Consider the following 13,506-nt stretch of genomic DNA (forward strand, 5'->3'; position numbering starts at 1 on the left):
TATAATGATAAAGGGAACTATCCAGATAGAAGACATAACAATCATAAACATGTATGCACCCAATACTGGAGCACCCAGATATATCAAGCAAACACTCGTAGACCTAAAGAAGGAGATAGGACCTAATACATTAATAGTGGGTGACCTGAACACCCCTCTCTCACTACAGGACAGGACTTCTAGGCAACAAGTCAACAAAGAGACACAGGATTTAATCTACGCCCTAGACCAACTGGACTTGGCAGATATATACAGAACATTTCACCCAAAAGCTAAAGAATACACTTTCTTTTCATCAGCTCATGGCACATTCTCCAGGATAGATGACATATTAGGTCACAAATCAAGTCTCAGCAAATTTAAAAAAACTGAAATCATTCCAACTATCTTTTCAGAGCACAATGGCCTAAAACTGGCAATAAACAATAAACAAAGTGCTGGAAGCTATAGAAATACATGAAAAATAAATAATAGGCTCTAGAATGACCTATGGGTCAAAGAAGAAATTCAACCGGAAATCAAAAAATTTCTAGAAACTAATGAAAATAAAGACACATCATGCCAAAACTTGTGGGATACTGCAAAAGTAGTACTAAGAGGCAAATTTATTGCAGTACATGCTTATATCAAAAGAATGGAAAGACTTCAAATAAGTGACCTAACACTACACCTCAAAGAACTTGAAAAACAACAACAATCCAAACCTAAATGCAGTAGACAGAAGGAAATAATTAAGATCAGAGCAGAACTAAATGAAATAGAGACCCAAAAAACAAGAGAAAAGATCAACAAAAGTAAAACTAGGTTTTTTGAGAAGATAAATTAAATAGATACACCATTAGCTAGACTAACAAATAAAAGGAGAGAGAAGATGCAAGTAACAAAAATTAGAAATGAAAAGGGAGACAGTAAAACTGCTACCACAGAAATACAAAGAATCATTAGAGACTATTATAAACAACTGTATGACAACAAATTTGAAAATCTGGAAGATATGAATTAGTTTGTAGACACATATAAATTACCAAGACTGAACCAAGAAAGGATAGAAAACCTGAACAGACCAATAACAAGCAAGGAGATTGAAGTGGTAATTAGCAATCTTCCAACAAAAAAAGTTCGGGTCTGGCTGGCTTTATAGCAGAATTCTATCAAACTTTTAAAGAGAAGTTCAAGCCAATTCTCATGAAACTATTCCAAACAATTGAAACAGACAGTACTCTCCCAAACTCATTCTATGATGCCAACATAACTCTGATACCAAAATCAGATAAAGACACAATGAAAAAAGAAAATTATAGGCCAATATCCTTGATGAATCTAGATGCTAAAATACGCAACAAAATATTAGCAATCAGAATACAGCAACATATTTAAAAAAATCATACACTATGATCAAGTGGGATTTATCCCAGGGATGCAAGGATGGTTTAACATACAAAAGTCGATAAATGTGATACATCACATCAACAAACTCAAGGACAAAGACCATATGATCATCTCAATAGATGCTGAAATAGCATTTGACAAAATTCAACATTCTTTCATGATAAAGACTCTCAACAAATTAGGTATAGAAGGAAAGTATCTCAACACAGTAAAAGCCATTTATGACAAGCTGACCACCAGCATCATTCTGAATGGGGAAAAATTGAAGGCCTTCCCCTTAAGGACAGGAACAAGACATGATGTCTTCTCTCATCACTTCTATTTAACATAGTACTGGAGGTACTAGCTAGAGCAATCAGGCAGGAGAAAGAAATAAAGGGAATCCAGATTGGAAAAGATGAAGTCAAACTTTCCCTATTTGCAGATGACATGATACTGTATATAGAAAAACCTAAAGACTCTATTAAAAAACTCCTAGAGCTGGTTAATAACTTCAGTAATGTTGCAGGATACAAAATAAATGCCCCCAAATCATTAGCATTTATATACACAAATAATGAATTAACAGAAAGAGAAATAAAGAAAGTAAGCCTATTTACAACTGTCAAGAAAAAAATAAGATACCTAGGGATCAATTTAATGAAGGAGGTGAAAGACCTTTACAATGAGAACTACAAACCACTTCTGAAAGAAATTAAAGAAGACACAAAAAGATTGAAAGATATCCCATGCTTTTGGATTGGAAGAATTAACATTGTGAAAATGTCTATACTACCCAAAGTGATCTACAGATTCAATGCAATCCCCACCAAAATACCAATGACATTCTTTACAGAAATGGAAAAAAAAAACAATCTTACCCTTAATATGGAAAAACAAAAGACCCCTAATCGCCAAAGCAATCCTGAAGAAAATAAACGAAAGTGGAGGCATAACTCTGCCTGACTTCAAATCATACTACAAAGCTGTTGTAACCAAATCAGCATGGTACTGGAATAAAAATAGACATTCAGACCAGTGGAGTAGAATTGAGAACCCAGAAATCACTCCTCAGGTGTATTGTCATCAGATATTAGACAAAGGCAACAAAAATCTACACTGGGGAAAAGACTGCCTCTTCATCAAGTGGTGCTGGGAAAACTGGATATCCATATGAAGAAGAATAAAACTAGATATGCATCTCTCACCATACACTAAAATCAACTCAAAATGTATTAAAGACCTAGGTATAAGACCCAAAACTGTAAAATTACTATGGGAAAATATAGGTGAAACACTTCAACAGTTAGGTCAGGGCACAGGATTTATGAACATGAGCCCAAAAGCACAAGCAGCAAAAGATAAAATAAACAAATGGGACTATGTCAAACTGAAAAGTTTCTGCACAGCAAAAGAAACAATCAACAGAGTGAAAAAACAACCTATAGAGTGTGAGAAAATTTTTGGTAACTATGCATCTGACAAGGGACTAATATCCAGAATATACATAGAACTCAAGCAATTATACAATAAAAAATAAAAGACCCAATTAAAAAATGGGGAAAGGAGCTGAATAGACATTTTTCAAAGGAAGACATACAAATGGCCAACAGATACATGAAAAAATGCTCAACATCACTAGTCATCAGGGAAATGCAAATTAACACCACATTGAGATACCACCTCACTCCCGTTAGACTGGCTATAATCAAAAAGACGGTGAATAACAAATGCCGGCAAGGGTGTGGAGAGAAAGGAACATTATTGCACTGTTGTTGGGAGTGTAAATTAGTACAACCACTTTGGAAAACAATTTGGAGGTTTCTCAAACAACTACAGATAGATCTTCCATATGATCCAGCAATCCCTCTTCTGGGTATATAGCTAGAGGAATGGAAATCATCATGTCAAAGAGATACCTGCACTCCCATGTTCATCGCAGCTCTGTTTACAATAATCAAGATATGGAACCAACCTAAATGTCCATTGATGGATGATTGGATAAGGAAACTGTGGTACATATATATACTATGGAATACTACTCTGCCATAAGAAAGAATGAAATATTCCCATTTGCAACAACATGGATGAACCTGGAGAAACTTATGTTGATTGAAATAAGCAAAGCACAGAGGGATAAATACCACATGTGCTCACTCATATGTGGGAGCTAAGAGAGAAAGGAAGGAAAGAAAGATCACAGTAGTGCCATGGTCTAACAGAGGGAGGGAACATTCCTGGGGCTACAAAGTGGAGTGTGGGGGAGATGGAGAGGGATAGAGAGGTTCGGGGATGATTGGGTGGGGACAAGGGTTGCAAAGGTAATTTCTGGTGGTGAGTGTGCCCCCAGTGTGAATCTGGCCCTCACATCATCGGCAGGATGGGGGACAATTAGCTTTGTATCTCATGAATATTCTTAATAAATAAATAAAAAAGCAAAAGAGAAATAAAGAAAGTAAGCCCATTTACAATTGTCACACAAAAAAACCCCTAAAATAATTAGGGATCAATTTAACCAAGGAGGTGAAAGACCTCTACAATGAGAACTACAAACCATTACTGAAAGAAATTAAACATGCAAAAAGATGGAAAGATATTCCATGCTCTTGGATTGGAAGAATTAACATTGTGAAAATATCTGTACTGCCCAAAGTGTTCTACAGATTCACTGTAATCTCCATCAAAATACCAAAGACATTCTTCACAGAAATGGAATAAAAAATCTTACCTTTCATATGGAACAACAAAAGACCCTGAATAGCCAAAGCAATCCTGAGCCAAAAAAAAAAAAAATAAAGCTGGAGGCATAACACTACCTGACTTCAAATTATACTACAAAGCTATAGTAACCAAAACAGCATGATACTGGCATAGCAATAGACATTAAGACCAATAGAGTAGAATTGAGAACCCAGAAATCACCCCTCAGTCTTACAGCCATCTGAAATTGGACAAAGGCAACAAAAATCTACATTGGGGAAAGACTGCCTCTTCAACAAGTGGTGCTGGGAAAACTGGATATCCATATGCAGAAGAATGAAACTAGATATGCATCTCTCACTGTACACTAAAATCAAGTGAAAATGGAGCAAAGACTTAAGTATAAGACCGGAAACTGTAAAATTACTAAGGGAAAATATGGGTGAAACACTTCAGGAACTAGGTGTGGGCACAGACTTTATGAACATGAGCCCAAAAGCACAAGCAGCAAAAGAAAAACTAAACTAATGGGACTATATCAAACTAAAAAATTTCTGCACAGCAAAGGAAGCAATCAACAGAGTGAAATGACAACCTACAGAGTGGGAGAAAATTTTTGCTAACTATGCACCCAACAAGGGATTAATATCCATAATATACAAGTAACTCAAGCAATTACACAGCAAAAAACCAAATAACCCTATTAAGGAACAGGCAAAGGAACTGAACAGACATTTTTCAAAGGAAGACATAAAATGGCCAACAGGTACATGAAAAAATGCTCAATACCACTAGTCATCAGGGAAATGCAAACTAAAACCACATTGAGATACCATCTTTCCCCAGTTAGCTTGGCTATAATAAAAAAGATGGTGAATAACAAATGCTGGGAAGGGTGTGGAGAGAAGGGAACGCTCCTGTACTGTTGATGGGACTGTAAATTAGTATGACCACTATGGAAAATAATATGGAGGCTTCTCAAACTAATATAGATAGATCTTCCATATGATCCAGCAATCCCACTGCTGGGTATATACCCAGAGGAATGGAAATCATCATGTTGAAGGGATACCTGCACTCCCATGTTCATCGCAGCTCTGTTTACAGTAGCCAAGATATGGAACCAACCTAAATGTCCATCAGTGTACAATTAGATAAGGAAACTGTGGTACGTATACACCATGGAATACTACTCTGCCATAAAAAAGAATGCAATTCTCCCATTTGTAACAACATGGATGAGCCTGGAGAAACTTATGTCAAGTGAAATAAGCAAAGCAGAGAGGGATAAATACCTCATGTCCTCACGCATAAGTGAGAGCTAAGAGAGAAATAAGGAAGGAAAGAAAAACCACAGTAGTGTGTTGGACTTGCAGAGGGAGAGAACATACCTAGGGATACAAAGTGGAGTGGGGGTAGGGGAGGGGAGGGAGGTTGGGGATAATTGGGCACGAGGGGGGACAATCAGCTTTTTCTATAAATATTCATAACCAAGAAAAAAAACCCAAATTGACATAGGGTTATTTATAGACTTTATTTATCTACTTAGTGTGAAAATGCATGATTCCCCACAAGAAATATTAATGTTTTTGATTACAGAGTGCTGTCCTGGACCCATTGAGGCCATAATACAATATATGATATATACTCTGTATTACCTTTTTAAAATCTGAAAAATTCTTAATTCTAAAATTGATCTGGTCCCAAGCATTTCAGATGAGGGTTTTCAGACCTATATAATATTTTCCCTGATATACATAATTGCATGTACAGTAATGATGAAGCACATTTAAAAAATCATTTGTACAGGGGGAAAAAAAGCAGGAAGGAAACATTCTAGTGGTAACTGGGTGGTGAGATTGCAAGTGACATTCCTCCCGACCCCCAGCTTTCCAAATTTTCTAAAATTAGTGTGTACTGCTTGTGAAGTAGGAAAGAAAAAAAAATAACTATAAACGTTCCTTAAGGGATAAAGATACTATTACAATGTGTTTTTTATTAGAGAGGAATCTGTTACCAATGCCATCCATACCTGTCTGATCATGCAATGCAGCAGTCCCCTCATCAGCTTCACTACACTCTGCAGAAATAAATGGAAATAAGACTGTTATAAACATCCCTAGATGCAGGAACAATTACTCAGCAACTGCGGTTGGTACATGACCTTTTGAGAACATGTAACTCTATCCTGACTTCCTACTTACACAGGATTTACTTTATAGGTACACAGAAGGGCAGATTACAGCTAAAAGTGGAATCGAAAACTACAGTTTGTGATTTGTTCAAGTCAGAAAAATAATAATTTGACCAATGTCTCCCCATCTCCCTCTCCTCCTAACAGTCAAAGGATATATAATTACAATTAGATAAGAGGTATGAGTTTAAGAGATCGGCATGGTGACTATAGTTAATGACGATATATTGTATTTTTGAAAAATGCTAAGAGTGGATGTTAAGGGTTCTCACCAAAAAGTGATAACAATGTGTGGTAAGACATTTATTAATTAGCTAGATTTAACTGTTCCACAATGTATATATACTTCAAAACATCATGTTATACACAATAAATTCATACATTTTTATCTGTCAATTTTAAAAAAAATAAATAAAAAGATTTAAGAGAATGCCCCCCACCCTGCCCAATAACCAAAGCTTTAACAAGTTTATGTAAAAATAAGTCAACCATCCTATCAGAGAACATACTACCTGGAGGAAGGGGGCAAGTCAGCTCAAAAATCATAAGGCTCTGAGGATATTCTAAAATATATCCTATGGCTTAGAAAGCCTCCACTACAACATCACTTTTATTTTTTCTAAACTAGCCAAGACTTATCTTCAAGAGTCCATAAAATATTTGTCTGGACATTTCCTCTAAAGAATAAAGTGAATTTCAATCCAGAATAAGTGTAAAGGGAAATTGTTAGTATGACTCAACCCTTTCTTCATGAAAAAAAGTCACTAGCTTCTTAAGTCTCCAGTCATCACTGTTTCTCTTACTAGGGCTGGACAATTTCTTAAGTAGTTTTTTTTCCAATCATAACACCCCAAAATTCTGATCACCAACTATATACTACACGACACTAGAAGGGCCCATCAGCAGTGGCATGGGTAGGCAATATGTTTTGGAAGAACGTAGCACTGAACAGCTTCTCCATTTCCCTGAGAAGCTTTCTGTTTCGCAGTCCAGAAGAAATCCAACCAGGCTGCCCCAGGGAATGCTGTCTCAGAGGTGGTTTCAGGACACCTCTGAAAACTAATCTACTTGGGAGCCACATCATTCTGTTATTTCTCCAAAACATATTCAAGTAGGACTACAAGCAATAGGCATGATAAGGATAAGTACATTTTAATGTATGCTCCCACTCTTTATGAAGCCTTTTATTTAGGGTAAAATAAAAATTGTTTTCTTGGGAGAGTCCTCTTTCTTAAGTAATTCTGGTTTACAAATGATCCCTTTACAAATCAAAGGAAGAAATACATAAAAGAGAAAGACCAGGCACTGTGTAATCTTGCCACATTCTAAAGCCTGAAGCATTTATTATAAAGTAATGAAACTGACTGTAGCCCCTACAAGTAAATCTCTATCATTACTTTGACCCTAATGAAAGAGACCATCCCTTTAATATACCCTGTTACAGAAAGTATTTCACACAGTCTCCTCTGCGGCGAGACTTTATTAAATTCTGATACATGTCACCACATACTCAAAGCTTTCCACCTCATTCTGTCTTTTCTAACATTCAGTGAATTAGAGTGGGAAGCAGAGGCAGGGGTTTGAACAGCCTTTTCTTAAATCAGTGGCCCAAAGGAACTCTTTTAAAAACAAACAAACAAACAAACAAAGAAAGAATACCCCCAACACATTAAGAGCCTCTAATCAACCAGTATGAGACTCAACTTTTATAACATCCTGTAAGAAGCAAGCATCCTGGGCTCACTTCACTGGCTTTTGCTATTGTACTACCTTAGCCACGTTGTCTCTTGCCAATACATCAACCCTCTACCATCTAGCCTTGCTACTCCCATCTAAATTTTCTTTAACTTAAGCAGCAAAGCTAGGGAATCATGAATCTAGTGGAGCATTCCTGATTACCATGTACTCTTATCCTCCTGGAATGGCCATTATCAGCCATTTCTGTCCTCAAGTTCTAACTTCCAAGTCAGGATAAAATGAATAGAAAGCATGGGGAGGTAGAAATTATAGGAGGTATCTGTACTTTGTGTTGCCCCAAACTGGCTGTTTTCTGATTCAGAGCACTAGATGGCATTAATGATACATGCATATGTGTACACCAAGGCTTTTACCCACACTCAGTGACACTCCCTCTTACCTACTCTTTGAGGAAATGGATCTATGTATTTGTGAACTGACTATATAAGAAAATGTAACTGTATACAACCATATCTGTGTAAGTATTAATCTCTCTCTTTCTCTCTCCCTTTCTCTTTCCAGGTATATGTACAATCAGATATTTATTGAATCTCTACTAAGTTTTGTGGAGCACAACGACAAGGGAGACGTGACAGATATTTTAAACTATACTACAACACAGACTATCCAGCAGTTCATAATTATCCTTTAAAACTCAACTCCTCTGTGAAGCCTTCCTCTCCTTGTTCAAGGGAAGCTTAGACATTCTCACCTCTGTGTGTTCCCACAGAACTTAGTGCTTATCTTCAATAGATACAGTACCTACAGGAGCTATCTTAATGTATTGTAACTATTCGCTTATATATAGTCTCCCCCATCAGACTATGAATTTCTTGAGAAAAGGGGAAAGAAACCAGGTTCAGAAAAAGAACCTTAAGTCAATAGACTAAGCAGATTTTATTAAAAAAAAAAACTCATTTATGCAAGTAATTCTCAAATGGCTTACCAAAAACGTCATATATGTATTTGCGTGTGTATGTGTATGTAGGGGAGTGTGCAAATGTGCCAAAATGTTAACAACTAGTGAATGAGATAAAGAGCATATGCAAATATGTTCATTTGACTATTCTTGCAACTTTTCTATAAGTTTGAAATTTTCCACAAGTTAAGGGCTACATATAAACATTTTGTCCCATTTTCTTTTTATATCTATACAGGGCTTGACACATGACAATTACACAAAGTCTGTTAAATGAAAAAGAAATATGTTGAATGGCACTGACCATGAGTGATCTAGAAATTCCAAGAAAGGAGCCCTGAGAAAGAAGTGATCATTGTATAATTGAGTGGTCTGTGAGGACAGGGACCATAGAAAAAGTGGGATTGGTGCTAGGCTTTCAAAGGAGTACATTATTTCAGACCAGAAGAGAACAGGCATGTAAAAGAAACAGCCTGTGAAAAGATTTGGAGGTGGCAATGTCCATGGCTTCCATGGATGCAAAAATCCAAACAAGACTGAGTCTGATGTCATAAGACCCAGGTTATAATCATGGCACCACCAAATTCTAGCTTCATCTCTATGCTTCAATCTTTCACTAGTAAATTGGTGAGAATAGTATCTAATTCACAGGGTATTGTGAGAATAAGATACTGGTAATTATGGGAAAGTGTGCTGTACAATGAAAATTATTTATACAAATGTTAAGTATTTTTATTAAGGGATTATTAGAGGAGTAATGAAGACACCAATCTGGCTGGAACTCGAGGTATAATGGAGAGCATCAGTGTGATATAATATTGAAAATGGAGGTTAGGACCAAACCATAGAGAGCCTTGACTATCAATCCAAAATGCTTGGACTTTACTTGTAGAGAAATGAGAGCCACAGAAAGATTGTTGGGGATGAAAATGACATAACTTAACTGTGATTTCATAACAGTCTAAGGTGATAAGCGGTTAGACTAGGGTTGAGGCAGAAGGGAAGAGAAAGGAGGGGATGAATTCAAGAGAAATTATATCAACAGACTTTGGCCTGCATGTATCAAAAGGCAAGAGGGACAAGTCAAAAATTACCCTAAGGGCAGCTCTCTAAGTGCTGTTTTTTAGAATACTAGTCCAAGAAATTCTAGAAAGGCTGTAAAATTCACTCCCATCTTAAAATCAAAATGCACATTAGCACATCAAAGGCTTTGACAAATTATGGAGTAAAAAAACCTACTGTTTAATGTAACCCCAAACTTAGTTGGCCTAGTGTTCCACGAAACACACTATGGGCAATACTCCAAGTAATGTTGCCTGGGTGGTAATGTTGCCTGGGTGATTGGTAGAATGAGGACACTAATAAAAGAAAAAAGAATGTTTGGTGAATTGCTGTTGTTTGGTAGTTTATTTTGTTTGTTTTTAGTTGGGAAGGTGGGGGTTCGGACACATTGAGTTTGAGGAGCCACAGGATATGCAGGTGGAAATGATGAGCAGACTAAACCAGCGTTTGAAATTGAAGGGAAGTCAGAGTTAAAGATGAAGTTTTGGAAGTCATTCTCATGATGGTAAAAAGTCTTGAGAAAAGATGTGAAAATACACAAAGAGAACAAAACCGAGGAAGAAGTGAACTGGAGGCAGCCAAAGATATATCACTGTTTGCATGCCTGCTTATTTTTTAGGGGTATGAGACTATACTTGTGTGCCTAAGACTAAAAAGCATTTGTGAAAACATTTATGTGCATAATTGTATTCTCAATCTAGGATATTATAGTTACCTAAACCCTTGTCCCCTTTTTATGCAGAATTTTCTTCAGTTGTCTCACATTACTTCAGTGAGAGAAACCAAGGTGAGAATTGGAAGGAAGGATAGAAATGATGAATGATCAATGTTTTGGGAAATTCCACACAGTAATGGAAAATTGACAGTAGGTGGGAATTTAACTTACGGATTTATTGGATTTTTTTTTTTTTTTAAATACTGATGCCCCTGGGCTTCATTTTCAGAGGTTCTTATTTTAATTGTTCTAAGTGCAGTCCATTAGCGGTATTTCTTAAAAGCTTCCCAAGTGATTCCAATTGACAGCCAGAGTTTAGAACCACTCATCTAGGTCAGGGAATAATCCAGCCCACAGCTATTTTTGTAAGTTGGAACATAATCATGCTCATTGTTTATGTATTGTCTCTGGCTGCATTTGTGCAACAACCACAGAGATTAGTAGTTGGGCAGAGACTACACGTGACCTACAACACCAAAAATATGTGCTATCTGGCCCTTTACAGAGATGGTTTTCTGATGCCTCGTTTGGATTAATGCTAAATCAGGGTTGAAAAAAATTTAACAAGACCTAATAGTAAAATCTCTTTTAATTCATAATGCAAATTCATAGAAATTTTAGAATTCCCACAGAAAATTCTCTTTTTTAAAGATGTTTCCTATTGCCATAATGTTTTATTTATTTATTTATTTATTTTTGTATTTTCATAACATTTTATTTACATGTTTTAATTAATAATGACTAATCATAATAATAAACAGCATATTAGTTTTCTATGATAGGGTTATACTAAAAGTTTCAGAGGTTTGCTATAAAAAAGCAATATAATAATAAATACACATTTATTATAATCATAAATCAACATATTGTAATAAGATTATGTATTTCAATAACACGTACACATGACTTCTACCTGATAAACACATATAACAATGGAAAACATGAAAAGACATTAATTAAAAAGCATTAATACAAAATAAAAACCATTTTAAAAATTGAAATATAATGCTACAAATATTTAGTATTTAGATTATCATTTGTTTTGTTTTGTTTTTTTCTACTTTTTCCTTTTTTTCTTTATTGAATCATAATTGATTATACATATTTTGGGGGTTCAATGTTGACATATGTTGATCAAATCAATATTACTAGCACGTATATTGCTACAAATTGTACTTATTCTTTATGCCCCTTGTCCAATAATGTTTTAAAACATTCCAAAGTTATCATTGAGGTGGTATGAAAAATACTTTTGGGCTTTGTGAAAAATTATTTAATGGAACATTAAAATTTTAGAATGGGCAATTCAATGTTTCCCTATTTTTTCCCCGTTTCTCTGTTAAATCCTTTCTATCTGGGGCAAATAAGGAAAAATGTCAACTTTGCAGATTGGTTAGTCAACAGGGAGACAACAAATTTCTTCTAGTGGTATTGAAAAAAATTGGTCAAAATTATACCAGGTATGGAATTCCAGTTCTACTGATATTAATTTCTAGCAAAACAAAACAACAACCAAACAAAATACCGAGATCAAAACAGCAAAACATTGAATAGGATGGAGGAATCGGGCAGGGGGCAAGATGATAGGTGATTTTTTAACACTCCTCTATATTTTCCGAATAGTTATTATTTCTATAAAAGTCATAAAGTATTGATCTGTACTTCCTGGACTAGAGCAAAAACTCAAAAAAAAATTTTTTTTGGTGGACCTATGTATCTCTCAATAATGGCTGCTGTTGCTGGTAAGACTTTCCCATTGCCAAGAACTGTAACCCCCAATAAGTTGGTACTCTTAAAAGTAACCAAATCTCAATATTCTGATACTGGAGCTCAGATTGCCTAAATTTAAGGGAGACCACTGGAGAAAATGGCTGGTATAGAGAGGTTCTTTCCCACTGATGGAAAAGAATTCATATACATTTTACAACTGACAGCACGGTACTCCAATGTTAAAAGTCCCATGAAGACCAGAATATTGCTTTCTTAGTTGTTCAAGACGATGCAGTTCCCAGTGTGTCTAAACAGTTCTATAAAGGATGGTGTTTACTGAGAGGTCTTAAAAGTTGGCTTAAAGGCATCTGCTGGCTCTGACCTCATTTTACCCAGGACAAAAAAGCAACAGGCCTGAAAGAGTGGCCACAGCTATAAACATCAGCAAAGAAATAAACAGTCTTTACTGTGTCTAGTTTGGAAGGTCTGCTGATTTGTGTCAGTTACCCTCATACAAATACCACCAATCATTTTTTAAAAATGAAGGAAAACAGTAGATAGCTGCCCCCAAACATTTTCCTCAATGAGAATAAATACAGTGGAGACTGCAAAATCATTTACTTAGAAAAAGGATTATAAATTTTAGGAAAGATCTCAGGATAGGATTTTCCGCTGTACTGGAACAGACTGTCCTCTCCCCCTGAGTCAGCAAGTTTCAAGTTTCCACTGCAAAAAAATCCAACTTCAGTACAATAAAGGAAAGCTTTTTGGAATGTAACTTGAGGAAGGTGAAGAATGAGGAGAAAAGGTAAAATACAGTTCTCTTAGCTCTTGTGAGTTACGTTTCCTTCAGTTCCTGCTCCTGCTCCTCACCCACCACCACTACCACCACCACCACCACACACAGCTCCAGATCTCTTTGTATTTCCATTCTGAATACCTGCTCTAGTTCATATGCTTTTGCCTTATCCTCATCCCGGTCTGCATTCTTCCGATAGGCCAGGCCCAAACCCCACACGGCCAAGATGCTATACACATTATCTCGGACCCAGGCATCTTTCTGATCATAGCTGGCTGGAAGCAAGCCAGTCACTGGATTCT

At 36.2% G+C, this 13,506-nt stretch overlaps 1 protein-coding gene across 5 annotated transcripts in view; it reads right to left on the minus strand.

Moving 5' to 3' along the window:
* Positions 1-13,506, minus strand: part of PHKA1 (phosphorylase kinase regulatory subunit alpha 1) — a 143,493-nt gene that overhangs the window by 128,274 nt on the left and 1,713 nt on the right. For 4 of the 5 annotated variants that reach the window (XM_063083046.1, XM_063083044.1, XM_063083043.1 and 1 more), the window contains exons 2-3: positions 13,346-13,504; positions 6,101-6,148 (exon numbers count right to left, since the gene is read on the minus strand). In XM_063083046.1, coding sequence (XP_062939116.1) covers positions 6,101-6,148; positions 13,346-13,504 — 207 coding nt within the window. The remainder of the gene's footprint in view (positions 1-6,100; positions 6,149-13,345; positions 13,505-13,506) is intronic. The other variant, XM_063083045.1, reaches the window with a different exon arrangement.

The sequence above is a fragment of the Cynocephalus volans genome, chromosome X (genome assembly GCF_027409185.1).
Source record: "Cynocephalus volans isolate mCynVol1 chromosome X, mCynVol1.pri, whole genome shotgun sequence".
In the NCBI taxonomy this organism is placed as follows: domain Eukaryota; kingdom Metazoa; phylum Chordata; class Mammalia; order Dermoptera; family Cynocephalidae; genus Cynocephalus; species Cynocephalus volans.